Source organism: Pteropus medius, unplaced genomic scaffold (genome assembly GCF_902729225.1).
Source record: "Pteropus medius unplaced genomic scaffold, Ma_sr-lr_union100, whole genome shotgun sequence".
NCBI lineage: Eukaryota > Metazoa > Chordata > Mammalia > Chiroptera > Pteropodidae > Pteropus > Pteropus medius.
The window spans coordinates 1,799,047-1,826,850 of NW_024349801.1; the positions used below are offsets into that span (position 1 = coordinate 1,799,047).

Below are 27,804 nucleotides of genomic sequence, written 5' to 3' on the forward strand. Positions count from 1 at the left end.
TACAATAATAAGATAGTGTGGCATTGGCCTAAGACAGGCACTCATACATGTAGGGTCAATGCTTTTCAACAAAGATGCTAAGGCAACTCACTTGGGAAAGGATAATCTTTTCAACAAATGGAGGTGGAACAATTAGATTGACATATTTATGTTGTTTTTAGTGGCTAATATAATTTTCATTCCTATTGGATTCTTTCACTGTTGGTCATTTATAGATAAGAGTTTACCATAGTTAAGATAGTTCCAGGGCGAATGTGTCAAGTGGACTTATGACCATCTTCCAAACAATTATTACAACTTTTCCCCCTGCGTGGGGCTGTGGCGGATTACAAGCTGGCCTTCCTCTTTGTTCTGTGATGCGTGTAGAGACCCCTCCTCAGGCTTATTGTAATGATACATGAGATGACACTGGCTGACTGGGTCACCACCTGGTTGTCCTGTGCTAGCTGTTACTGCCCTGGCAGTTTTTATGGCACATTAGGGTCTGACATGGAAGTGGCTGATAAGATTGAATTTGTTTCAGGTGTTCTTTTATCTTTTAGCATTTAGGAAATAAAAACATGTTGTAATGTGTACAATTGGTTCCTGTTATGATTCTTATTTTACTAGTAAAGACAGCTCAGCCCTGCCCCCAGCCCAGCTGCTCAGCAGGGTTCTGAACCCAGGTCTGCCCTGAGAACTGTGCACCCTCTGTATGGCTCAGGGCTGAGCCCCTACTGCACTCCAGGTGCACTGCAGGTGTTTGCTTCTCCCTGTACAGCTAGTAAGGTGAGGAGCTGGGATTTTAAAACTTCTTGTGAACTTTTTAGTGAAGGATAAAATGCACATCTTGTATTTTGTTTTTAAAACGTGGGATAACCTCCATCCAGATAAAAATATACCAGCATTGCTAGTCTCCTGGGAGAGTTCCCGTGTAATAGTCTGCAGTAGCACTTCTGACAGAAGTGACTTCTGTCTGTTCTGACATCTATCACTGTTGATAAGTTTTCACTGTTGGGATTTACATGCGGGGATCAGGTTTTCACTATTACATCTGATTTACAGATTTTTTTCTTATCAGTTCTCTTTATTGCTGTGTAGTATGAATGTTCGTTAATTTATTTATCCATTCTTCTGCTGAGGAACATTTGGGTTCTTTACAGTTTGGGATATAACAGAGTAATGACATGAAGATATGTATATTGGGTATTTTCCTCAATGGTAGATATGGTTTAATAGTTTGTCAAAGTTATTGTACAAGTTCTGCAGTCCCGAGAGATGCAAGAGTTCAGGTTGACCCACATTCCTGCCAACATTTGGTGGTAATGGTTTGATTTTAGTCATGCTCGTAGGTGTGTAGTGGTATCCTGTGGTTTTATTTGTGTTTTTCTTAATGCAGAACACCTTTCTAGATATTAATTGGCTATACAGATATTTTCCTTTGCAAAGTGCATATTCAGATCTTTTGCTCATTAAAAAAAATTGTTTTTCAGTGAATGTGATTATAGTCACCCTTGCCTCACTCCCACTCTCAGAGAAACACCTAGTCTTCTGCACCTGAGCAGTGTCGGCTGTCAGGTCCTGGGTCCCCTTTGTCAGGGTTCCTTCTCTCCATGTGCTGAGATTTCGTTTCAGGATCAGTGTAGAATGTTATCACAGGCCTTTTATGCAGCTATTGAGATCATATGATTTTCTTTATTTTCTTCATGTGGTGAATTACATTAATGTTTGAATTTCTTGCATTCCAGAATACTTTGTTATTGCTATTATTATTTATATATTTTTTTTATATAGCCATAGATCAGATTCACCAACTGGGCCAGGAGTTTTCTTGGTGGGCAAGTGATTATTACAGTTTGAGGTTTTTGCTGGTGGGTTCTGTTCTCGCAGTGCTGGCGTCACAGGTGCAGATAGTGACAGACATCGCTATTTCCTGACACCCTAGGTACACTGGAGGGTGAGATGGCATATCTAGCACCTGTGTGGCTCCATCTTCCAGGAGTCTTTCCTCATTCTAGCCGCATTGTCCATGGCTTGGCTCTGTCCAGTGGCCCTTCTTTATACTCCAGATGCCCTTGGAGCTGGCAGAGCACTCCCTGGTCACTTGAGGGTGTTTCTCATTAATTGCTAAGGTTGGTGGATGCTGAGGCTGATCAGGCTGGAGGACAATCAGGGCCATAGGAAATGGGAATGCAGTGGTGCTTGGTGTTGGCAGTTGCCTCCTCCCGGGAGCACCCCAAGGGCTCTGGGGCTGTGAGGGCAGCATGGGTGGCATGGGGGTATGGCTGTGATTGTACCATGCTTACCAACAGCTTCCCTGGGGGAAATAACAGAAAGAAAGTTTGCTGGTGGGGAAGGGAGCATATATGTGTAACAGTACTGTTTTCCACAGTGTACCAATTTTGCTGACCAGTGGGGTAGGCTGTGTGTAGGCTGCCTGTACTACACAGGGTCGATGTACATCCTCCCTGGAGTCTCTCAATGCACTGTGGACTGGGTGGGGAGTTTAGAGTCCTGATGCCTCTACCCACCCCAATCTGTGTGTGCCAGGAGCAAATGAGCCAAAGAGTTGGTTAGAATTTAGAAAATTTCACTGAGCACCCCTACTCAGAATGGTACTGTCCACTGAGGGGTTGGATCCAGGATATCCAGTTGCTATAGCCAGCGAGGCAGTGCTCAGTTCATCACCCCACCTCCACACACACCCACGCACCTTTTGCATTTTGAGATAGGGCTGCCCTACCCTTTCCCCTCTCCTAAGGCTCTGCATACTGCCATTTCCACAGGTGACCTCCTTACCTCATGTGGTACAGCACTGCATGGTGAACAGTTGAATTTACACGGCCAGCATGCACTGAGCCCTCCTCATCCTCTTGAGTGGGCATTGTCTCCCATTTTACAGATGATGACACCGAGACAGACACAGTGCTATACTTGCCCAAGGCTGGCCAGCTGGTCCGGTCGAAGCTGGAACTTTGGCTTCTGGGTCCTTACCTTGCAGGAGAGACCAGCCCTGAGATTAGAGCAAGGAAGGGAGATTATGGGGATGTGCCCCACCAACTCTCCAGCTAGCTCTTGCCTTGGAGTGGGTCACCTGCACCAGGTTTGAAGCTGTGGGTTCTGTTCTGGGACTGATGCTTGGCCTGCAGGATCTATCCTAAAGACAGCCCCACAGTGCTGTGCCTGGAAGCAGCACAAGCACCTAGGGGTTTTATGAGGCCATGTGGAGCCATGCAGGGGACATCAGACAGGGAAGAAAGAGAGCCCAACCCCTTCACAAGGAAGGGGGAAGAGCAGCATCTTTGGGACTGATGTACTCACGGGTGGGCAGGCAGGGCAGCTGGACCCCTTTGTTCTACAGGGAGAGTTTCTGGTGGAAATCAGGACTCTACCTGTTCACACCCCTTTTCGAGGCTCTAGTACCTCGTTATTAGATCTCTCCTTGGGAAAATGGGTTTGGAGACATCTGTCTCTGTATGTTCTGCTTTCCTCATTTTTGTTAGCCATAACAAAAGTCTTTTCTCAAGACTCCTCTGGGTTTAGGACAAGAAGTAGGGCTGTGTGGGATCATGGACAGGGCTCAGCCTCAGCTCTGGTTCGTGAAGTACCTGGTGGCAATTGGGGCTATCTGGCCTGGGGAAGAAAACAGAGTGAAGCCATATGTGCACACCTGAGTCTGGAAGATAGGGGGGCTGTCAATTGCCCAAATAAGAGATTTGTTTTAACTGGCACATAAAACCATAGTAGACATGAGGATTTTGAGACTTTATTTTGAGAATGATGTCTGAAAGTGTCACTTTCTTTTCTAGGATAAAGATAAAGTTTCTCTGACCAAGACCCCAAAACTGGACCGCAGTGATGGAGGGAAGGAGGTGAGAGAGCGAGCGACTAAACGGAAGCTGCCCTTCACCGTGGGGGCCAATGGAGAGCAGAAGGACTCGGACACAGGTACCTGGCACCCGGTGCTGCCTGTGCCCCTCCCAGTGTCTCCCATTCCCTTGCTCCCTCCTGACTGCCTCCGGGTCATCATCACCTGGCCCCGTCCCACATCACACCTGCCAGATTCTTCCACAGAAAGTGTCTTTAACCCTCATCCTTCAGGGGTCTCCTGACACTGGACTTGGCTGGGGTAGTGTCCCCAGACCATTTGAGAAGTCCTCCTGCAGATCTAGGGGCTAGCCTACAGCAAGGCCTCATCGCTCCTTCTCCTGATGTTCAGAGTGACTCGGAGCTGATAGGAAAGATTTACACACACAATATTTGCATAAATGTGCAAAGTAGAAATGCTCCCCCAGTCCCCAGCACACCTAGGGGACTTTCTAGTGTGTATCTAGCTGTGAGGCTCCCAGGCACTCAACTCTGTGCTCTGTTTAGTCCCCTGAAAATTTTTCATTGGAGGATAAACATGGTTTCCCTCAGGGCTACAAAAGCACATATTAAACCCAGTTGTTTGAAATAAAAGCCAAAGGGACCACTGAAAATGAGCAGGAGCCAGTGCAGTCTTTCTGTGTCAGGGGCCCTGGATGTGAGTGTGTGTGTACATTTGTGTGCACGTGTGTACATGTTTATGCGTGCATGGAAGTGTGTACGTGTGTGTGAGCATGTTGCTTACACAAGTGTGTGCATTTGTGCGTGTCTGCATGTATGCGTGCATGTCTCTGTGCCTTTGAGTGTGTGCACGTGAGGGGTTAGTAATACGTGGTGTGTGCATTTTCAAGTTGATTCCATCTTGAGCTGTTCACTGGGACATGTGCTATAACCAGGTAGTAACCCAACCTCCCTCCTGCTGGTCAGCACTCTCTTCCTCTTGATCCTGGTGCCTAGGGGCCTTCCCAGCCTGCTGGTCATCTGATTGCTCTGCAGACTTGTAGGCCAGTTGCAAGCCAGGGGTGAGAAGGGGCGCAGAACACACAGAGGGCCACAGGGCCTGGAAACCTGCAGAGCTATTGGGTGGGCCCTGGCTTTCACGGAATGAAGCCGTAGGACAGGAAGCAGAGGCTTTGCAAGGATGGGGTGTGGGTGGGGGCTTCCTGCATATGAGGATTTGTGTCAGGTACTGAAATAAGATAAAAGTATAAGGTAATTGGGAGAAATGGCAGAGAGAACATTCTGGAAATGAGTGTTCAAAGCTTTACAAGAGATCACAAAGAGAGCAGGTTCACCATAGCTGGGCAGACACTTTAGTTAAAAGCCAGTGAAGTGGATTTGGTTTTGCCAGCTGGTATATGAGGAAGATGGCATGAGTTCTGCAGGATCCTTCACGAAGGTTGGACTAAGCCATGGTTCCTGTCACTGAGCAGGCATGTTGGGCAAGGGAAAGGGTGGGCGTGCAAGGTGGGGAGGGGGCCAGTACTCTGTGGATGAGCAGCAGAGCAGAGGGAGGGAGTGTGGGTTCGTGTGAACACAGGGCTCTTGGCAGAATGGAGGGGCTCACAGGGATTCTGTGTCTCAGACTTTAGGTCCAGAGGAGATCAGACCAGACCTGGACATCCTCTCCTGTTTTTGGTGCCTGTGCCAGTTCTAGTTGTAGAGGGTGTGCTGTTGCTATTGGTTATTGGCTTTCTGGATGGTGGGGGTCTGCAGGTTAGTGTCAGACCACTGGGACATTCCTGTGAGTCCCCAAAGCCTTGCTTTCAGAGTTAAGGAGAGTATCAGAACATCTACCTCCCAGGAGAACGGTGCTGTCTGAGCAGAGGTGATGCTGCTGCATTCCTCCAGAGCGTGCCTGGGGCAGATGTTCTTGTCTGTTCGCCCTGTCCGGTCGGTAGGATGTCTTTGCTGGGCCCATTATATTGTGTTGGTGGTTTCTGGGGTCTTCGTGCTCCATTTGTTGATGGTTATCATCTCAGCAGGTGTCCACACTGATTCTCTGGGGCATCTAGAAGATACTTGGGGCACACAGGAAATCACTGTGAGGTATGAAAAATGAAGAACACTTAGAAAATAGAATTTTCTAAGCAAAGACTGTATTAACAAAAATCTAAATATATGTGAAATATAATATTTGCCCTCCTATGTTTATTTTCCTGTTGGGGGATGATTTTAATATGTAATTTTCTTACACACCTGCTCTTTTACTGTAACAAAGCTAGATTTTCCAGTGAGATGACTCTGATGTCAGGCATTGCTTATATCAGGAGCCTCTAAAACTAGCTGATCTGTGTGCACCACACACAGCAGTGGGAGGCCCTCTGCCCGGGCCCTGCTGGCCCTGCACACTATAGTTATTTACTGGTTACCTGTCTTCTTCTTACCTGTACTTCTTGGTAAGCAGGATACCTGAGCTGGGCACTAACTCTGCACTAACCCTAGGCGCATTTTTTTGCTTGAAAATGGAGTTAGATGGAGTGAGGCCATTTCTCTGAGAGGCATATACTTTTGGCTGCCCTGCTGCAGGGCTGTGCCTCCATCTGTCAGGAGGAAGGAGAAGATACACAGGGGAGAATGATTAATTTTGATGAGTGACTGAGATAAGGAGATGCTGGTCTCCTTGGGTGAGGGAGGGTCCTCAGGAGCAACAAACCTGAAGGGGTATTGGGTATGAGGGTGCCATGTGTTCTGCTCTTCTCTGTTCCTTCAGCGCCCTCTGCTGGGAGGATGCTGTCCGGTACTCCCTGTAAGGGGGACTCAGCAGAAGGTTTCAGAAAATGGGATTCTGAGTGGCAAATGTTTTCCTTGACTGTGCCCCAAATGGGGAGAGGCTGATGAGCCCCCTCCAGAGACCACTGCCTAAGAACCTTCTCCTGTTTCCTAGACCCGCAGGAGTGGTTGCACGTGACCCAGCCCACAGGAGGCCAGCCTCCGCAGCGCTTAGTCAGGGCTGGGGGCGGCTTGCCAAGAACAACACGGCTCCGTCTGTGGCGAAAGCTGGAAATACTCTGCGTGTCTAAGCTCGATCAAAGCCAGTCCACCCTGAGGTGGTTTGTCATTTTAGCTGTCCACATAGCACCCTGGACAGTTCATGTCCAGGTGAATATGAGCATGTGTCAGGAACTGCTTCTGTGTCCTTCCAAAAGCTCTCGCCAGAACCAGGTCTTTGTTTGGTCTGGGTGCAGACTACACATGCTGCATCTCAGCTCCTCCGGCCTAGGCCTGAAGCAAGTCTGGCTGTCTAGGAAAAACAAGCAGTCCCAGAGCCCGCTCCTCCCGTTGCCTCAAAAGGAGGCAGCCCCTCCATCAGAGAGGAGGGCACTCCATCAGGACATTCTTTCCCAGGCAGGTCATCTGAGGAGGCTCAGCCTTCCCGGCTGCCTGCTGCTGCTCTTGGTGTAAAGCGTTTTGCCACTTAATTGTTCACAATGAAGTTATATAATGTCTGGTACTTGCTTGAAATTATACTATTCTGTCTACTTTTTACATGTTTCAATTTCTTCACAACTTGAAAAAAAATTATATACATAAATACTCTTTAGGTCGGTTTAGATGATTACCTACTCTCTTAAGTCTTCCTACATAAGATTTTTGCTCCATTACAGTTTTCCATCTCTTAGCCTGAACATTTGCCTGTTGCTTCCTACCTGGATCCACAGGTGGGCCCTGCTTGTCGCTAGAGGCCACGTGGTCTCCCTCTTGAGAGCGGCTTTGCCAGAAGAGCTGGCAGCTGCCTATTCTCAACATCTGAATATGTTTTTGGAATGAGGAAAAATTAAGATTTTCTTACTTTGCTTCTACGTCGTGAATAAGACTTGTCTCTGGTACCTAGGCTGTTTGTTCATCAGTGCTGAAATTTAAACTGCTCATTCATTCAGTGTTTGTGATTTGGGAACACTCACCTATTTACTGAAATCATGATCACCCTGGTTCTGTAAGATGGCAAAAGGCTGGGCTGGCTATTGTGACTTATCCAGGGCATTCCCCTATTTGTGAAAGGAAGACATTATTTCTGCCGACATTAGTTCAAACTTCTTGGAACTCAACACCATGCCCTGCTGAGCACTGGAGGTGACTTGTGCATGACTGTGAAGGGGCTTCTCCTACTTGCTCACTGAGTGCTGGACTGGCAGAGAGAGATCAAGGCAGTGCCATGGGAAAGTGATACTGCTGTGTTCTGACAAGACTCTCAAAGCTAGGACTGGGGTAGGATGCTTTCTCCACATATAGGAAGAAGCCCTGCCTCAGTCTGCACTGAGTGCCTGATCACATCCCATTTCAAAGCAGAGTCGAGAAGAAGGGCAGGCTGGGCCCACTTCTTTGTGGCTCTTACCTCACACCGTATGTCTACACTTGGGTTCTGCCCATTCTTGACCTGCCATTGCCATGAAATAAAGATGAGTTCTGTTAACACAGAAAAGAGATGGCATGTGGATGTTGGTGAGCAGCCAGTGGGACTACAGGGCAGAAGGAGGTGAGGGGAACCCAGCATATGCCTCTTCTATGGTGGTCAGAATGTGAATGTGAAAGCCCAGTTTATCTGAAGAACCAGGAGCAGTCACTCATGAAGAAGCACATCCAAATAAAATATTTCCAAATAATTAAGAATTCCATGTGATTGACCTCTGGTCAGGCTATTTCCAAATGACTTTTCCTCTTAAAACTTGAAGAACAGTTTCTTCTTATATAAAGGGGAGTTTGGACTAGCAAAGGAAGATTCTTCTTATTTAAAATTTAATTTTCCCAAGTTGCAGAAAAGGTGTTAGTCCACGGGGTATCATGGCCTCCCTTAGGGCCCCTATAAGTGTGCTTCACCAGGTAGCCAGGCCCATGCTGTCAAAATAGCATAGGTGAGTCAGGTCCCCACAACTCCCAGGACCCCTCATGTAGTCCAGCTCATAACCACAACTGATTACAGTGACAGTACACAAAGCAAAGTCAGCACAGGGAAGAGGCACAGCTTTTAGTTCTCCCCTTAGAGTTCGCGGGGTCGTGAGGATGCTGGAGAGTATAGTAGACTAGGTAAGCCTGTAGAAGGGAGGGCACCAGGAAGGCACGAGAGCCTGTCTGGATTCATTCTGGTGAGACACTGGGACTCTGACTCTATTTCTTACTTTTCTGTGCCACTCAATGTTTTTATCTGTAAAGCTCTAAACTGAGGAGTTCATGGTCCTGACCTATGAAGTTGTGTGTGGGGGGTTTACAGCAAGCACTCCAAGCTCTGGGAGGAGTCTGGCCCAGGATGTAGCCACTCCACTGATGGCTGCTCTCAAGGTCGGGGCGAAGGCCTATGCAGGCAGGTCCTGGGACTAGCAGTATTAACACACACAGTTCAGGCATAGCTGCAGGTTTGAATTATGATTTTTTTTTTTTTTTTAAATTTTTAAAATTCTCAGTATGCTTCTATGTGGTGAAAGTGACAAGAACTGTTTTGGAGGCTTATCTGGGCTCTTTATGCTGATATCACTTTCTTATATTCTGGCTTCCTGGTCACAATAGCCCTCATCAAATTTCCACACACCTGTGGAACAGGGGGACCATCGTTGCCTCACCTAGAGATGAAGAAACCCAACTGTAGAGGTCATGCAGCCAGTGAACTGGGAGAGCCCTCCACCTACACTGCAGGAGGAGGAGATATCTGAGTGGACCCAACTGCTCCTGTGGAGAAAGGAGATTAAGATTAGAGAAGTAGAGACTGGCTGAGTCACATAGACCCTCTTTAAAAAAAAAAAAAAAAGATCAGTGCTGCTAATTTCTAAAAAAAGGAAAGAAAGAAGTTGATGCAAATTAGAAAATTGGAAGGAGAAGCCAGTTACAACTACAACCTAAACATCAGACAGTGCCCCACCACGCTGGTTAAGTGGGACAGTGTTCTATTTGGGTCCTGGAGTTTTCCATCTTGCTGAATTTGAAGAATTGGAGTGTAATGCTTAGGTAAACATGACAGTTTCTCTTGTAACTCATTACCTGCCTGATTTGGATAGTCTGTCTTGTGTGTGGACTATGAATCAGGCTTCTTGGTCAGAAGTATTTTATGACTCTGAACATCAAGGTTAGGCCACATGGTTGGTGTGGGAGGCATGCTCCTGAGGCCAAGTGAGACACAAGGAAGCTGTCAAGATAGCTGCTTCCCTGTTGCCTGACCACCCCACCTCCTGCATACTTACCTGAGCTTTACCTGACACCATGATGAACTTCGCAATTTCACAGTGGCACCACTAAACGCTCTCCCATGGAGTAGAGTCAAGATGGTATTGAAGTCCATGGCCATGCTACCCTGAACAAGCCCAATCCTGTCTGATCTCGGAAGCTAAGCAGAATTGGGCCTGGTTAGTACTTTTGAATGGGAGACCACCTAGGAAGACCAGGTGCTGTAGGTATAAGAAATAAAAAAATAAAGGATTGTAAGCTGACAAGGTCCTTGCAATCTGTGAGGTCAACCAAGGACTGCCTCACCTAAAAAAAAATAAAAATAATAAATAAATACATACGTACATACATACATACATAGATGGTATTGACAACTTAGAATTTTATAGTGGATCCTAGGAGTTACAGATTTCCCTTTTGACAATATGGTGGACTGTGTTTCCTGGAAAACCTCTCTCTAGGAAAACCTAGGAATTAGAAGTGGTAAATGATAAACATAATGGATGAGCATCTGAAGTCCCCAGGGGCTGAGAACAGTCACAGTTGGGATGCATGTCTGCCCTGGCTGCCAGCTGCAAGTCTGCTGGGGCAGCAGTGGGAAGGCCAAGGGCCTCACACAGTCAGGCCCATGAGAAGGCATTCCTGTGGACACTTTGAGCTAAGGTACTTTGTTTCTTTCGAGAGGTCTCTTTAGAGACTAACCCACCCTACCCACTTTGTAGGGCTGTCACTTGGATGTGTGCTACCATATGCCATTGGAAATACCTTGCGCTCCCTCCAGTCCCAGACCAGAGACAGGCTTTCATGCAGCTTCCTGGGCCCCAGAGTTCAGATGAGCACAAGTTAAAACTACAGACCATGGTGAAGAAACCTATCTTGAGAGAAGTTCAGCCCCAAGGACTTCATGCCTTGGATGACTAGATACAGAATGTGAAATTAGGGGAATGTAATGAAAGAGGAAATTGAAAACACAAGCACAGAACAAGAAACTGTCTAAAAAGATCATGTAGAGTTTTAAAAATTATAAAATGGAACATAGGCAGTAAAAATTATCACTAAAATTATAATTCAATGGTCAGGTTATATAGCTTAATAGATACAGTGTAAGAAAGAACTAGTGAATTGGAAGTTATAACTAAAGAAACTGCCTAGACTAAGGCATAGAAAAAGAGATAGGAAATATGAAAGAGTTTGGTTACTTGATGTGGAGGAGAGACTGAGGCTCAATGTTGGCATCTAACCAAGGAGAGAAGTGGAGACACCAGTGCTCAAAGAAGACGGGAAAATCTTGTGTCTGTGAAAACAGGAGTCTTCAATTCAGGGAACATAGTGTATTACGAGCAGGGGAAAGAAATGATGACATATATAGGTATTTTATGGTGAAATTACCGAACAGCACAGAGAAAATGTTAAAAGTGGCAGGGAGAGGAGACATTGCCTACAGGCAGCAAGCTGACCTCCTGGTAACAGCATGGAAGCCAGAAGCCACAACCCCACAGAACTGGACACTCTTGACTGGTTTTGATGGGGAAACCTTCCTCCAGAAGCTCACTCTGTGTCCTTGCTGCCAGAATTCACTATAACTCAGACAAGTCTTTTCTCAGACAAATGGATACATCTGAGATCTACTGGGGAGTGAGATTCAGTGGGAGGAAATGGGCTCTGGACACTGACTCCTGCACACAAAGGTCCCTCAGAACCATCTGCCCTTGGTAGCACCCACTCCCCTGGGAAAAGGCCCCATTCTAACCAGACAGCTGCAGTAAAGAGTGTAGGAGTATGTCCCAGAAGGCCTGGGATAAGGAAAAAGGAGTTTAGTAGGAAGTCCAGTGACAGCCTGAAGAGGGTGGGGATTCTTGCATTTGCCGATTGGGTGATCACATACCAAGAAGGGATGATGAAACGTACACTGACTTCACAGAGACCAGAGAGGTGAACGTGTGGAAGAATAAAGGTGCTGTAGAAATCTGTGGTGCTATCACATCACTGTGTTTTCCTAAAGATGATGCAGGGGGACTGTCTTTCATTCATCAGCCTAAAAGGAGTTTCACAGCTGACATTGGAATACCAGGAACACAGTAGGAGTGAGGAAGACAACAGACAGACTTGAGGGAACAGGAAGAAAGGATCCAGGAGGAAGACAGCCCTGCTGCAGCCATTGGGATCTTGGGCCCAGCTTTTTCCCAGCCATGCTTTCCAGCACTCCACCTTCCCTGGAACACTGCCTCTAGGCTCCACACTGCTGTCACCTGCAAAGCCCTTGGACCTCATGTGCAAGCTGCGGACCACAGGTCCCCTTCTGCAACCCTCCCTCTCCTCCTCCCCCAGTCTAAGTCTGGGGGAAGTTTTATAGATGGGCCTGTCAGAGCCATGCTCTTGACCTGCACTTGCTGCTCTGGCTGTCAACCTGGAACTGCCAGTTTTCCACTCTGCAACTTGGCAACGGCCATTTGGAATTCAAATAAATTCTACTTTGTTTCTGGTTGGATATTAGAAACAAAAAATTAGCAGAATACCAAAGGAGCTTGCCAGTTGTTCCAAGTGTTTTTCCTCTTGCCCTTTACCCAACATTGCACTGGTGGAGGGAGTATGTTTCCCAGCTGGGGTTGGAGGCAGGTTTTACAGCCTCCCACCTCCATGGGATCAGTTTCACATTGTCTGGCCTTTGGGTTGACCCTTGCCAACAGAACACAGTGGGTGAGGCCAGGCTGGGTGGCCTCTGGGAGGATGGCAGTGGGACTGCTTCTGTAGCTTGCAGCAATGTCCTTTGTGCATGTTGGGCTTCAGTTCCTCCTCTCAGCATGGAGGGGTTCCTTCTGCAGACAGAGCTTCTGAAGGCTCTCCCTCCACTGAGACAGCCTGGCTGAACTCAGACCCTCACTGTTGAGATTGGCATCTTAGATCTAATTACATTTGGGTTTTTTTTCCTGTGTTAGGACACTGTAAAACATCCACTTAAGCCCAGTGAGGTCCGTGTGAGAAGACTGCTCCTTTAATGCATATGTGGCAGCTTGAGGCTCCTGTGAGGGTATTATTTGATTACTAGGAGAGAGCGTCTATACCCTACTCTCAGCATCATCAAGAGTGCCTACAGCTCTTGAGGCCACTGGGGAGAGGGAAGACACAATCCTGCTTTTGCTGAAGCTCAGTGACAGCAGAAGCAGAGGGAGGAATGGTGGTGAGGTGTGTTGCTATGGGGAGGGACTGCCTGCCTGCCTGCCATGCACGAGTGGCTGTCTCCACACTCCATACCTGACCTTTGTCCCTTCTTGAAACTGCAAGCTGGGTACCAGTGGGTCCTAGTCTGTAGTGGGTGACAAATTCTGTTGCTGCCGAAAGGCCTCTGGACAAAAGGCCACCTTTTCTCAGCCCCTACTCGGGGAGTGTGGGCTGAGCTCCTGGAGGTCCTTCTTCACCTCTTTGACTCTTAGAGTCTACTACCTGCACTGGTGCTTGAAGACAGTGGCTCTGGTGCCTCCTGCTTGGTTTCTCTGGCATCTTAAAATTGTTGTCACGTGTATCCTAAAGATATCTCACCTAGACCTTGCCCTGTCCTCCCTTGGGTCCACCTAGCACCCCTAGTGTTCACACAGAGCAAAGAAGCAGTGCTTTTATATCTGAACTTATTTAGTGAGATTAGCAAATATCACCCACAACCGGGAATTCTCCACACTGCTTTTCTGAGATTCTGTTTTCATCCTCTTCCCAGTGAGCTTCCTGTCTCCGCAGCCCTAGGTGAGGGGGAGGCAATGGGCCTCTTGAACTGTGTGTGCTCAGCAGAGGCACCTTGGGCAAAAGCCCCTGAGAGCCTGGAGGCTGTTTGAGACCAAGCAGTGCTTTCTGGGAGATTGGGCAGAAGTGGGGTCGAGCTTGCAGAGTGCAGGGAGTGTACATGTGCCTTCCTCCCACCTTCCTTTGAGGGGATGACAGTGGACACTCAGAACCCTGTGTTGGAAACACCTCAGTGGTGAGGCATCAGCACCCTCTCTGTAGAGGTGAGCTGGTCAGCTGGTTTGTGCTTATATAGAGTAGCTATGGAGGTGGGTCTGGCTGTCCCACTGGTCTAGTTTCTGTCATTGTTTATACCTTGGCAATGGAAAGCTCCGTCGTCGTCATCATCATAATATGTTGTATAAACAAGCAGCAAATGGCCAAGTGGGTAAACATAAAGAAGGGAGGCAGAGTATTTAAACCAAATATCCTGATTCAGGTAATGTGGCTTCTGGTCACCTCTAAAGTAGGGCATAGCTTCTTGGAACTTATTGGAGCACTGAGCCAGAGCTGCTGCTGTTCAAGTTTGTCGTCCTGTGCAGAGGCTTCCGTGAAGGCCCTTGCTGCTGAGATGTGACTTGAGGCTCCACCTCTTAGAAAGGAGGTTGTAGAGAGAATGGGGGACGAATTGGGGTCGGGGTCCTTGGTTGTCAACAAACAGCATTCTTTCTGGAATTTACTTCCTTTCTTGGACTTGTGCTTGTGGATTGGTTAAAGACTGACTGTTGCTGGTGGTGGCCTGCGGTGTCTGAGTTATCACCTCCACACAGGAATCAGCATTCTCACCAAGTCACAACATTAGTTTTTAAAAAGGCAATTTTAAAAACTTTATCAAGAAATAGTTTATAAAAAAACTCTTCTTAAGAAAATAGAAAGTGACAGACACGTTTGTGGGGTGGTAAATAGGATATTGTTCTCGGAGGGAGCGGACAAAGTGGACATGTGACCTGTTTTAGTCCGTGTTTCACAGACATCACCCACCTCTCTAGGGTCAAGTCCTAGCCAGGGAACCAGCCGAATGACCTGGAGAGAGGGGCTCCTCCCGTGTGCCAAGTGGGAAACAAGGGAAATACCCCTCAGAGGAGAGTTTCAGAGACCTGCGTCTCCTTTCCTGCTTGCAACTTGCACCCGTGAATTAGAACACGCCACAATATCTTGCTCTGCATAAGGGCTTCACCCAGAAAGCATGGGCTGTGGGGGAGGGTTCCAAGGCTCTTGACGGACCCCAAACTTCCCTTCAGCAGGAAGACGAGGTGAAGGAAGAAAGCGAGCTTTTGGCTCCTGGTTCCTGGAGTTTGGGGTTATCTTTTTTCTCTCTCAACCCCTGCCTCTTTTAAAAGAAACAGCAAATGCATTTCTGTTCAGTGTTGACAGGATATTTTGTAACGGGTGAGATAGGTGGAGAATTTGCTTGTTACGAGGAGGCTGAGACGGGATGGCCGCGGTGTTCCATCGTGTCTTGTTAGTGCTCTGTGTTGATGCCTTTAGATGCCTCCAGCTCAGTCCATGTCGTGGTACAAGGCGGGTTCGCTCCTCGAAGCGCCATGGCATGAAATGGAGGTGCCTAGAAGCAAGAAGAAAGGTACAGTACTACAAGTCGGCCTTGATCTGTTTATGTATTTCTTAACTATATTTGCCATTTTATGTCTGTACTGTTTGGAGGCGGGATGGGAAGGAGGACTTGAATTATAGATACGTGTATTTAATAGATGGAGACCTGTCCTGTGTGAGCCAGGACTTTGGTGATCAGCTGTCCCACTGCCCCGTGCACAGTGGGTGGTCTGGGGAGGCACCTGGAGTGGAGTGACTGGTTGGTGGGGGCTATGGCTTAGCAGGCTTCATTGGCTGATAACAAGGTGTTGGAATTGTGTCTCACAGTTACTGTTGGAAGAGGTGATAATGGGCAGCAGGAGTGTTGCCAACTCAGTTCTTTCCCTTACCCGCTGTGAGGTGTGAGGTGGGAGGCGGGGGCTCTGTAATGCCAGGTAAGGCTCTAGGTTCTGAGGACTCCATGGCATGAAATCTCCCCCCTCTCCTCCACCACCTCACAGAGAAGCAGGGTCCTGAGCGGAAGAGGATTAAGAAGGAGCCTGTCACCCGGAAGGCCGGGCTGCTGTTTGGCATGGGGCTGTCTGGAATCCGAGCCGGCTACCCCCTCTCCGAGCGCCAGCAGGTGGCTCTCCTCATGCAGATGACAGCCGAGGAGTCTGCAAACAGCCCAGGTGAGCCTCCAGGGGGGTGGGTGGTGGGTGTTCCCTGGCACTGGAGAGGCTTTTTTCCTGGGGATAGGTACCCAATGGAAAGGCATCCCCTTTCCCTTGTAAAGACAGCCCAGGTGCTGGAGGTTTCTACAAAGCAGGAATACTCCCAGGCCCAGCCCTGCACGCTCTGCCCCTGGTAACGCTTCGCCTATCCTCTCCTTTGCCTGCAGTAGATACAACACCAAAGCACCCCTCCCAGTCGACAGTGTGTCAGAAGGGGACACCTAACTCTGCCTCAAAAACCAAAGATAAAGTGAATAAGAGAAACGAGCGTGGAGAGACCCGCCTGCATCGAGCTGCCATCAGGGGGGACGCCCGACGCATTAAGGAGCTCATCAGTGAGGGGGCTGATGTCAATGTCAAGGACTTTGCAGGTGAGCGCTTACAGCACCCAGGAGATGGCAGAGCAGGGGGATGACACAGGCGAGTTCACAGAAGCACGTGAGGCTGGCCTCCCCAGGTGTGTGAAGCCCTCTGACAAGCATCATTGTCTTGGCAGCAGTAGCCTTGAAACTGGGACCAGCATGGCAGGAGCAAGAGCCAGTCCCTGGGCCAGTGTGGTTCTGTGGGTGTGTTCTGGGTACATGGGGCAGACCCCACTCTTAGACCAGTATAATTTGTTGTTTCTGAGGAGAAATTAGTTTCTTGGAAAGTATTTAAAAATAAAATCATTTTTTCATTATTTTTTAGAGAAGTGAGGAATTTTTAGCTACTACACTACTGTGTTATATAAACCCCTAATTTTGTACTAGAGGATTCATTCTTTTTGGCTATTGGAGGGGTGCCTCTGGCATATTTAGAAAGAATCCAAGTCACTCAAGCAGAGGGTGCCTCTGTGCCTGTCAGCCCAGGGACACCCTCCCACAATTCCAACACCTTGTTATCAGCCAGTGAAGCCTACTAAGAGTAGAAACGTTACCTGGAGACTCTCATTTTAATTTAAGACAAATGAGCATGCCTCCCTGACCTGGGACAGGCTGAAGGGAGGGCCTCATCATTGCAGTTCAGTGTTGCCTTTTTTGCATAAAATACTTCTATTATGCCTTGATGCATCATCAACAGATTCTAATTGTTTGTTCAAAGTGGAATGAGAACATAAGATGGGAGAAGCAGTCTTCATGCAGAATCCTTTTAGAATTTCCCCCCTTTTAGAATTTTTCCCACTGCCCTATTTGGTGGTTGTCTGACCCAAACCTAATTTAGCACCTTTTTAAATAAAAAAGCAATTTTCCTAAATCATAATTTTCCAAAGCACTGAAAATTGTGTCCACAAAGTAGGCCCCTGTTTGTACACTGACATGTGTGACCACTCTACCTGGTGGCAGATTGAGGCTCCAGGCTGCAGCCGGAGAGTTCTCCCCATGTGGCCTCAGCCATGTGACCACAGAGGGCATGTTTCCAAAATAGGAGGTTTTTCTCTCCATGTAGTGATGGATGAGCCAGGCTGAGGCTGCCACTCATGACACTGTTCACCAGTCCTCCACCCTTGTCAGGTTATTGTTCCTCATTATCCCTGCAGGTGGTTAATCTGTAGGATTGATAAGCACGATATCCCCAAGCAAATACGAGGCACCTCAGTAAAGAGCATTCGGGGCTTTCCTAGGCCTCCAGCCTTTCACTGCAGAGGACAGCCTTCCAGGGCCTTGTCCTGTCGTCACCATCCTCAGAGTGCTGCCTCAAATGAGACAGGAGTAACGTTCCTGAGGATTAAGTAACATATGTCCTAAGTGTCTATTTCCAGGCTGGACAGCGCTGCATGAGGCATGTAACCGGGGCTATTATGACGTTGCCAAGCAGCTACTGGCTGCGGGTGCGGAGGTGAACACCAAGGGCCTGGATGACGACACACCCCTGCATGATGCTGCCAATAACGGGCACTACAAGGTGGGCCTCCCATCTGACTTTGCGCTGTTCTGTAGCTCCTGTCTCTCTGTCCTTGTTGCCTTTCATGTTTGCTAGATAACTGAAAAGTGAATCTTTGCCCCTCACCAGAGCTGTTTTCTCTGCCCATCTCAGCTTTCTTGTTCTGAGTCCTGACAACCAGCACCTTCCGTAGCGTGTGTGACAAGGCCCTGTTCTGGCCATATAGGAGTGGTTGGATTTTAGTAGGTGAATGATTATACCCATAGGAAGGGGGGTGGCCCTCTGGGCTGCTGCTGGACCCTGTCCTTGTCCCTCTGGTTCTGTAAGATCCAAAAAACCTTGATTGATATGATGCTGAGATGTGTAGCCAGGTCAGCAGCAGTGAGTACCCCAGTGCCTGGTTTTCCCCAAGGAGACTTGGCCTCTTGGGGCAATGGCTGCCTCCAGGTCTGAAGCAGGAGATGCACATGATGTGCCTGGTGCATCTTATGCTGCCAGAAAGCAGGGTGGTCACAAAGGTGAGGTCTTATTGCAGTCATGACCAGCACCATCTTGAAGAGGCCCCTGGCCAAAGACAGAACAGTTGAGCATGGTGAGGATGATGACACCAGTAGACCAGAATGCACCACAGCTATCAGAATTCATAGTGCTTTTTAATGGCACAGCTGCCTAGTCCTTTTTTTGGCAGATGCCAGGGAACCAGTAACATCAAGAGTGGTAAGAGCACATTTTGACAAGTCACTGCAGGGAAGAGGCAGATTGGAAGGGAGCCTTGAATTAAAAGATTTCTGAGACAACTAAAGAAATCTGAACACATATATTTGATGTTAGGAATTATAGTTAACTTTTAATGTAAGATAATGGTGTTATGATTTTTCGTTTTTTTTTTAAGGACCCTTTTAGAGAAATATACTGAAAAAGTTTATAAAACATTTGTAATTTGTCAAACCTACCTGGAGGAGTGGGCAGGTATGAGTGAAATGAGGCTGGCTGTGAGTAGATGGTAGGAACAAGCAGGGAGGAAAGGGGTTGTCATTTGAATCTCTATACTTTTCTAATTATTTAAAAACTTTCTATTATGGAAAATGTCTGAGACAGCAAACTGGTCAGAGAGGCAGAATAAGGGGCCCCAAAGATATCCCCATCCTATTCCTGGAACTTGTGACCTCACATGGTAAGGGAACTGTAGATGGTAGAAAGTGAAGGACTATGAGATGGAAATTGATCCTATGTTATCTGGGCAGACCCAGAGATGCTTTCCAGGCCAGGTCTGTTATCAGCAGAGGCAGGAGGGAGAAGGATGTAAGGGAGACCTGACCTACACTGCTGGCCTCAGAGGCAGGGGCCGTGGCCAAGGAATGCAGCAATCTCCAGAAGCTGGGATGGTCCTCAGCTGGCAGACAGAAAAGACACAGGACCAGAGTCTCCCAACTGCAAGGAACCTTACATGCATGTAAAGGAAGGAGCCAACACCACATGTCAGCTGGGTCAGCGGGATTGGTTTTAGACTTCTGACCTCCAGGATTGTAAGATGCAGGTGGTGGTGATTTGTTAGAGCAGCAATAGGAGATAGTCCTGATGAAGAGGTAGAAACTGTTAACTACTGAATAAAAATAGAATATGTGAGTAATGAGTTTATATCAGTCCTTATTAAAGATTTTTCTCATCCTCTAATCTCAGACTGGACTAAAGTTGAAATTGAATTCAATATTTGTACTTGAGTTCAAATGGACATATGAAGCACAGGTTGCTGATTATAAAGAGCTGAACAGAGCTGTTGAAATGTCACCTTGAGTATTTCTGTCATTCACATGACCATCTTTACCCATGTAAAATAAAGAAGAGATGATCTTACTTTCTAAAATAAATGAAAACATAAAATAAACCTGCTTGCAGAAGCTTGGTCTTTGTTTCCTCTATTCTGTAAAACCTCTTCCAATAAAAAACTTCCCCGTAAACTACCAGAACCCTTCCATGACCACAGGACCCTACTGGATGCTGAGCTCATCATTGCGGGAGGGGAGAGCCTGTGTGAGAAGATTCCAGCTCGTCACAAGGGAGAAGGTCTTCTGTGGGAGTTGGGACTGTTCTACCTGCAGAGAGCCCAGAATGGGAGCCAGGATCCCATTAGTGTCTTTCCTGGGGAAGAAGCACAGGTCCAGAGACCCGGCCAGGCAGCTCTGGGCACACTGCTTCTGGCTTTAGACCTGGGGGCTATTTCCTGGTTAAACACAGGTTCTCTGAACAGGTTGCAGTTTTACATAGGCAACTGTAGCACATTCGGTGTTTCTCAGAATGCACCTTCACGCACCTGTGCTGTCTTGTAGGTGGTGAAGCTGCTGCTGCGGTATGGAGGGAATCCTCAGCAAAGCAACCGAAAGGGCGAGACGCCGCTGAAAGTGGCCAACTCCCCAACCATGGTGAACCTCCTGTTGGGCAAGGGCACCTACACGTCCAGTGAGGAGAGCTCAACTGGTCAGTGGCTGGGCACCAGGCCATGTGCAGGGTTGGGGCTGTGGGGGCAGGAGCAGGGTATGTGACACTTACAGGGTGCAGGCCTCCTAGTACTGCTTTGATGCCAGAGGCAACGTTAGCTTTTATCTGAAGATAAGCACACAGGATTCCAGCTTCCTAGATGCCTGGTACTTATAAGAACTTCTGGACTGTGAGGACCTGGAGTTTTAGTATCAAAAAGCCTGCCAGCTTATCCTAAGGTTCCAGCTTGTCTTTGTGCAAACCTCTCTTTGGTTTCCTTTGGCCCACGGTTGGCCATAGTTTACTAACTTAAGTGAAATGCTTCTCTGGGTGGCTTCCCCTCCCCTCCCAAAGGTGACTAAGTGCTCGGGGAGGCCTTTCTCCAGGTTACCTCTGCAGTCTGCTTTCCCCTGTCATGTCTGTGTGGGTGTTTTGAACCTGCCTCTGACATCTTTTTCCCTATTTTCAACAGAGAGCTCAGAAGAGGAGGACGCCCCATCCTTTGCACCTTCTAGTTCAGTTGATGGCAATAACACGGACTCTGAGTTTGAAAAAGGCCTAAAGCACAAGGCTAAGAATCCAGAGCCCCAGAAAACTGTGACCCCTGTCAAGGATGAGTATGAGTTTGACGAGGATGACGAGCAGGACAGAGTCCCTCCAGTGGATGACAAACACTTACTGAAAAAGGATTATAGAAAAGAGACTAAATCAAATAGTTTTATTTCTATACCCAAAATGGAAGTGAAAAGTTACACTAAAAATAACACAATTGCACCAAAGAAAGCGGCTCATCGCATCTTGTCAGACACGTCAGATGAGGAAGACGTCGGTGTCACTGTGGGGACGGGAGAGAAGCTGAGACTCTCTGCACATACAATATTGCCCAGTAACAAAACACGGGAGTCTTCTAATTCCAAACAGCAGAAGGAAAAAAATAAAGTGAAAAAGAAGCGGAAGAAAGAAACAAAAGGCAAAGAAGTGCGGTTTGGGAAAAGGAGCGACAAGTTCTGTTCCTCTGAGTCAGAGAGCGAGTCCTCAGAGAGTGGTGAGGACGATGGGGACTCAGTGGGGAGCTCCAGCTGCCTCAAGGAGTCCCCGCTGGTGCTGAAGGACCCCTCTCTGTTCAGCTCCCTGTCTGCCTCCTCCACCTCATCTCATGGGAGCTCTGCCACCCAGAAACATAACCCCGGCCACACCGACCAGCACACCAAGCACTGGCGGACAGACAATTGGAAAACTATTTCTTCTCCCGCCTGGTCAGAGGTCAGCTCCTTATCGGACTCCACGAGAACGAGACTGACCAGTGAGTCTGACTCTTCCTCCGAGGGCTCCAGCGTGGAGTCGCTGAAGCCAGTGAGGAAGAGGCAGGAGCACAGGAAGCGGAGTGGCCTCCAGAGCGCTCTGTCAGAGAAAAAGAGCTCATTCCACTCCAGCGTGGATGGCGCCATTCCCAAGCTGGACAAAGAGGGGAAAGTGGTTAAGAAACACAAAACGAAACACAAACACAAAAACAAGGAGAAAGGGCTGTGTTCGGTTGGTCAGGAACTCAAATTGAAAAGTTTCACTTATGAATATGAGGACTCCAAACAAAGGTCAGACAAAGCTATACTTTTAGACAATGACATTTCCATGGAAAACAAGTTAAAAGTATTAAAGCACGATAGAGACCACTTTAAGAAAGAAGAGAAGCTGAACAAAATGAAGTCAGAAGAAAAAGAATGGCTCTTTAAAGATGAGATAATAAAGGTCTCCAAAGATGAAAAATCACTCAAGAGAATCAAAGACATGAGCAAAGACTTAAGTAGGTCTTTCCGAGAAGAGAAAGACCGTTCGAATAAAGCAGAAAAGGAGAAATTAGTGAAGGAAAAGTCTCCAAAAGAAGAAAAACTGAGATTATATAAAGAGGAAAGAAAGAAAAAATCCAAAGACAGGCCCTCAAAATTAGAGAAAAAGAATGATTTTAAAGAGGACAGAATTTCAAAAGAGAAGGAAAAGACTTTTAAAGAAGACAAAGAAAAACCCAAGAAAGAAAAAGTTTATAGAGAAGATTCTGCTTTTGATGAATATTGTAACAAAAGTCAGTTTCTGGAGAATGAAGACACCAAATTTAGCCTTTCTGATGATCAGGGAGATCGATGGTTTTCTGACTTATCTGATTCGTCCTTTGATTTCAAAGGGGAAGATAGTTGGGATTCTCCAGTGACAGACTACAGGGACATTAAAAATGATTCTGTGGCCAGACTGATCTTGGAAACAGTGAAAGATGACAGTAAAGAGAAGAAACGGGAAAACAAAAGCCGGGAGAAGCGAGACTACAGTGAAAAACGGAGCGACAAAGATGCTTTCTTTAGAAAGAAAGACAGGGACTATCTGGATAAAAACCCTGAGAAGAGAAAAGACCAAATTGAAAAGCATAAAAGTATCCCCAGCTATCTTTCAGAAAAGGACAAAAAGAGGAGAGAGTCTGCTGATGGCGGGCGAGACAGAAAGGACAGGGATCTGAGTGACATCTGCAGGGACAGAAAGGACCCCCTTGAGAGTGCCAAGGAGCGGAAAGATGGCAGAGTGAAGGCCGAGGAAGCATACAGGGAGGACCTGAAGGAGTATGGCTGCGAAAGTATCTTTAAGGACAGATCCGAATGTGACTTTGGCAAGAGTCTGGAGCCATGGGAAAGGCATCATCCAGTGAGAGAGAAGGAGAAGAAAGATGGCCTTGAGAAGGAGAAGAAGGAAAAAATAAAATTAGAAAAATATAAAGATAAATCCAATGACAAAGATAAAAATGAAAAATCTATCCTTGAAAAATGTCAGAAAGACAAAGAATTTGATAAATGTTTTAAAGAGAAAAAAGATAGTAAAGAAAAGCATAAAGATATACATAGCAAAGACAAGGAAAGGAAAGCATCTCTTGACCAAGTTAAAGAAAAAAAGGAGAAGAGTTTCTCTGGAGTTATCTCAGAAGACTTCTCTGAAAAAAAAGATGAAAAAAAGGGTAAAGAGAAAAGCTGGTATATTGCAGATATATTCACAGATGAAAGTGAAGATGAAAAAGATGATTATACAGCAAGCGGATTCAAAATCGGAGAGGCCAGTGAAGTGCAGAGGGCGGATAGCCTCCAGGAGAAAGACGACGGGAGGGAACCTTACCCCTCAGACAGACACCGGAAGCACTCTGCTGACAGGCAGCACTCAGAGAAGCAGAAAGAGAAAGAACTCAAAGAAAAGAAAAAAGAAAAAGGAACCATGGAAGGGGGGAAAGATAAGAAAGAAAAAGGCTTTGAAAAGCACAAAGAGAAGAAGGATAAAGAGTCTACAGAAAAATATAAGGACAGGAAAGACCGAACTTCAGTTGATTCTACTCAGGAAAAGAAAAACAAACAGAAACCCCCCGAGAAGGTGGAGAAGAAGCCCTCTGCCGAAGACAAGGCCAAGAGCAGGCACAGGGAGAGGCCAGACAAGGAGCACTGCAGAGAAAGGAAGGCATCAAAAAGTGCCGAGGTAGAGAAGAGCCTGCTGGAAAAGTTAGAGGAAGAAGCTCTTCATGAGTACAGGGAAGATTCCAATGACAAGATCAGTGAGGTGTCTTCCGACAGCTTCACGGATCGAGGGCAGGACCCAGGCCTGAGTGCCCTCCTGGAGGTGTCTTTTACAGAGCCCCCGGAGGAGAGGGTCAAGGAGAACTGCCCACAGGAGAAGCTGAAGGAGAAAGAAAGGCACAGGCACTCATCATCTTCATCCAAGAAAAGCCATGATCGAGAGAGAGTCAAGAAAGAAAAGTCCGAGAAAAAAGAAAAGAGTGACGACTACAAGGACATTGGCAGCAGGAAGGACTCCAGCCAGTATGAAAAGGATTTCTTGGACACTGATGCTTACAGTATTTCTTACAGTACGAAAGCCGACATAGAAGATGAATTAGATAAAACCATTGAATTGTTTTCTACCGAAAAGAAAGATAAAAATGATACTGAAAGAGAACCTTCCAAGAAAATAGAAAAGGAACTAAAGCCTTATGGATCTAGTGCCATCAACATTCTGAAAGAGAGGAAGAGAAGAGAGAAGCACCGGGAGAAGTGGAGAGAAGATAAGGAGAGACACAGGGACAAGCATGGGGATGGGCCCCTGAGACATCACAAGGATGAGCACAAGCCTGCAGCCAAAGACAAGGACAGTCCTCCAAGTTCCTTTAAAGATAAGTCCAAGGATGAAAGCCTCAAACTCAGTGAGACCAAACTGAAGGAAAAATTCAAGGAAAATCTAGAGAAAGAAAAAGGTGAATCTGTAAAGATCAGCAATGGAAATGATAAGTTACCGCTGTCCAAAGACCCGGTCAAGAAAGATGTCAGGCCCAGGGAGAAGCTTCTGGGAGATGGTGATCTGATGATGACCAGCTTTGAGAGAATGCTTTCCCAAAAAGACCTGGAGATTGAAGAACGCCACAAACGGCACAAAGAAAGGATGAAACAGATGGAGAAGATGAGGCACAGGTCTGGAGACCCTAAACTCAAGGAGCGGATGAAGCCAGGGGAGGATGTGAGGAAGAAGAGTCTGGATGTTCCTCCAAAGAAGCCCCTGGGGCTGGACCCTTCTCTTAAAGACAAAAAACTTAAGGAGTCAGCTCCTGCTCCACCGGCCCCCGAGAATAAGCCCCATCCGGGACCAGTTGTGGACACCAGAGACTGGCTGGCGGGACCTCATATAAAAGAGGTCTTGCCAGCTTCCCCTAGGCCTGACCAGAACCGGCCCACCGGGGTGCCCACCCCCACATCTGTGGTGTCTTGCCCCAGCTATGAGGAGGCGATGCACACACCCAGGACCCCGTCCTGCAGTGCTGATGACTACTCTGACCTCATTTTTGACTGCACAGACCCCCCACCTGTCTCCAGCACAGCCGCCAGCGCCTGCTCCCCGCCTTTCTTTGATAGATTCTCTGTGGCAGCGAGTGGGATTTCAGAAACCCCAAGCCAGACACCTACAAGGCCTCTGTGCACAAATCTTTTTCGTTCAGTTTCTGTTGATATCAGGAGGACCCCTGAAGAAGAATTCAGTGTTGGGGACAAGCTGTTTAGACAGCAGAGTGTCCCCACTGCATCTAGTTATGACTCGCCAGGGCAGCACTTGGAGGACAAGGCCCCTGTCCCTCCAGGTCCCCCCGAGAAGTTCGCCTGCTTGTCTCCAGGGTATTACTCCCCAGACTATGGCATCCCCTCCCCGAAGGTGGACGCTCTGCACTGCCCACCCGCAGCTGTGGTCACCGCCACCCCCTCCCCAGAGGGTGCCTTCTCTGGTTTACAAGCAAAGTCCCCCACTTCACATAGAGATGAGCTGTTGGCCCCGTCCATGGAGGGGGCCCTTCCCCCTGATTTGGGCATTCCCTTAGATGCTACGGAGGACCAGCAGGCCACCGCTGCCATCATCCCCCCAGAGCCTAGTTACCTGGAGCCCCTGGACGAAGGACCTTTCAGCACGGTCATCACAGAGGAGCCAGTTGAGTGGGCTCATCCTGCTGCTTCAGAGCAGGGCCTCTCTTCCAGTCTAATTGGGAGCACCCCTGAAAACCCTGTCAGTTGGCCCATGGGGTCAGACCTTATGCTCAAGTCTCCACAGAGATTCCCAGAGTCCCCGAAACATTTCTGCCCTGCCGAGTCCCTCCACCCTGCTGCCCCAGGGCCCTTTGGCACCACGGATCCCCCTTACCCCGTATCTCCTGTCTCATACCCTCTGTCGGTCACTGAGCCAGGACTCGAAGTCAAAGATTCCTCAGCAGAAGCAATCCCAGCAGCCATCTCCACTGCAGAAGAACCAGCCCCTTATGCCCCTTCCTCTAGGCTGGAGTCCTTCTTTGGTAACTGCAAGTCGCTTCCGGAAGCACCACCTGACATGCCTCCAGAGCCTGCATGTATGACCACCGTGGCTCAGGTGGAGGCTCTGGGGCCTCTGGAAAACACCTTCCTGGAAAATGGCCATGGCCTGTCAGCCCTCGGCCAGGTGGAGCCAGTGCCCTGGCCTGATGCCTTCCCCAACTCTGAGGACGACCTGGACTTGGGGCCCTTCTCACTGCCAGAGCTTCCTCTGCAAACTAAAGATGTTTCTGATGTCGAAACAGAACCTGTAGAAGAGAGTCCTCTTGTTCCTCCAGAAAATACCCCTGCAGGGGCCCCTGTGGTTCTGAACGGTGGGGATGGGGCTGTACCAGCTGCTGAGGAACAGCTTGTGCTGCCTCCTGACCAGGCAGCCACCCACCTCACTGTTGAGCCCTCATCCTTGCCCTCAGAGGGGCCGAAGCCAGACATGATGCTGGAAGCCACAGTGGAAGCAGAGGCTGTGTCAGAGGGGAGGGCCCCTGAGGCCTCTGATTCCAGCTTAGGGCTCACAGCCTCCCCGGAGCAGCATCCACCAGGGGGCGGAGATGAGGAGGCCGAGGGCCCAGACCCCTCAGCAGCATCCCACAGCACACCTGAGCCCCCTGGGGATGGCCCTGCACAGGCACATGTGGCAGACAGGGCTGGCCCCCATGATAGTGCTGGGCTTGAGGGGCCTCCAGGCAGTGTCCAGTCTGAAACTACAGAACCAGAACCCAGACCCACAGCCGAAACCCCAAAGGCCCCCAAAGTTGAGGAGATCCCCCAGCGCATGACAAGGAACCGGGCTCAGATGCTGGCTAACCAGAACAAGCAGAGCTCACCACCTTCCGAGAAGGAGCCTGCCCCTACCCCCACCCCCAGAACAAAGGGCCGTGGCTCTGAGGAGGAGGACCCCCAGGCCCAGCACCCACGCAAACGCCGTTTCCAGCGCTCCAGCCAACAGCTTCAGCAGCAGATGAACACATCCACGCAGCAGACACGGGAGGTGATCCAGCAGACACTGGCCGCCATCGTGGACGCCATCAAGCTGGATGACATTGAGCCCTACCACAGTGACAGATCCAACCCATACTTTGAATACTTGCAGATCAGGAAGAAGATTGAAGAGAAGCGCAAGATCCTCTGCTACATCACCCCACAGGCGCCCCAGTGTTATGCCGAGTATGTCACCTACACAGGCTCCTACCTCCTAGATGGCAAACCGCTCAGCAAGCTGCACATCCCTGTGGTGAGTCCTAAGGTGGGGCCCCAGCCTAGGAGGGTGCTAGGTGACGGGTCAGGATCCTGTTTGCTATGTGTGTGAATGCAAATACCAAACTGTTGGGATACCAAAGCTTGCTTGGGGCAGGTGTAGCACTGTCCTGGGAACCAGTGTCTAGCATGGGGGTCTATTGATACAGCTCCTCTGGGTCAGGAGATAAACTTACTTTCCTCTTTGTCATTCATCATTTTTCTTGTGTCAGCTCCCTGTCCAGCTCACCCTGTGCCCACTCCTTGGGTCCATGCCCATACCCTCTTGACCATCACCTAGCTCCCTATCTGCTGTAGCTGGGTCCTGCAGACCTCCGACTAGA

The 27,804-nt window shown here is 48.3% G+C and overlaps 1 protein-coding gene across 11 annotated transcripts in view; it reads left to right on the top strand.

Annotated features, from left to right (window-relative positions):
- Window positions 1-27,804, top strand: part of ANKRD11 (ankyrin repeat domain 11) — a 193,781-nt gene that overhangs the window by 156,624 nt on the left and 9,353 nt on the right. For 7 of the 11 annotated variants that reach the window (XM_039888634.1, XM_039888632.1, XM_039888638.1 and 4 more), the window contains 6 exons: window positions 3,789-3,927; window positions 15,822-15,992; window positions 16,202-16,405; window positions 17,773-17,915; window positions 20,222-20,369; window positions 20,842-27,458. In XM_039888634.1, coding sequence (XP_039744568.1) covers window positions 3,789-3,927; window positions 15,822-15,992; window positions 16,202-16,405; window positions 17,773-17,915; window positions 20,222-20,369; window positions 20,842-27,458 — 7,422 coding nt within the window. Of the gene's footprint in view, window positions 1-3,788; window positions 3,928-5,831; window positions 5,896-15,258; window positions 15,353-15,821; window positions 15,993-16,201; window positions 16,406-17,772; window positions 17,916-20,221; window positions 20,370-20,841; window positions 27,459-27,804 lie in introns of those variants that run through there. The other 4 variants (XM_039888636.1, XM_039888635.1, XM_039888637.1 and 1 more) reach the window with 4 other exon arrangements.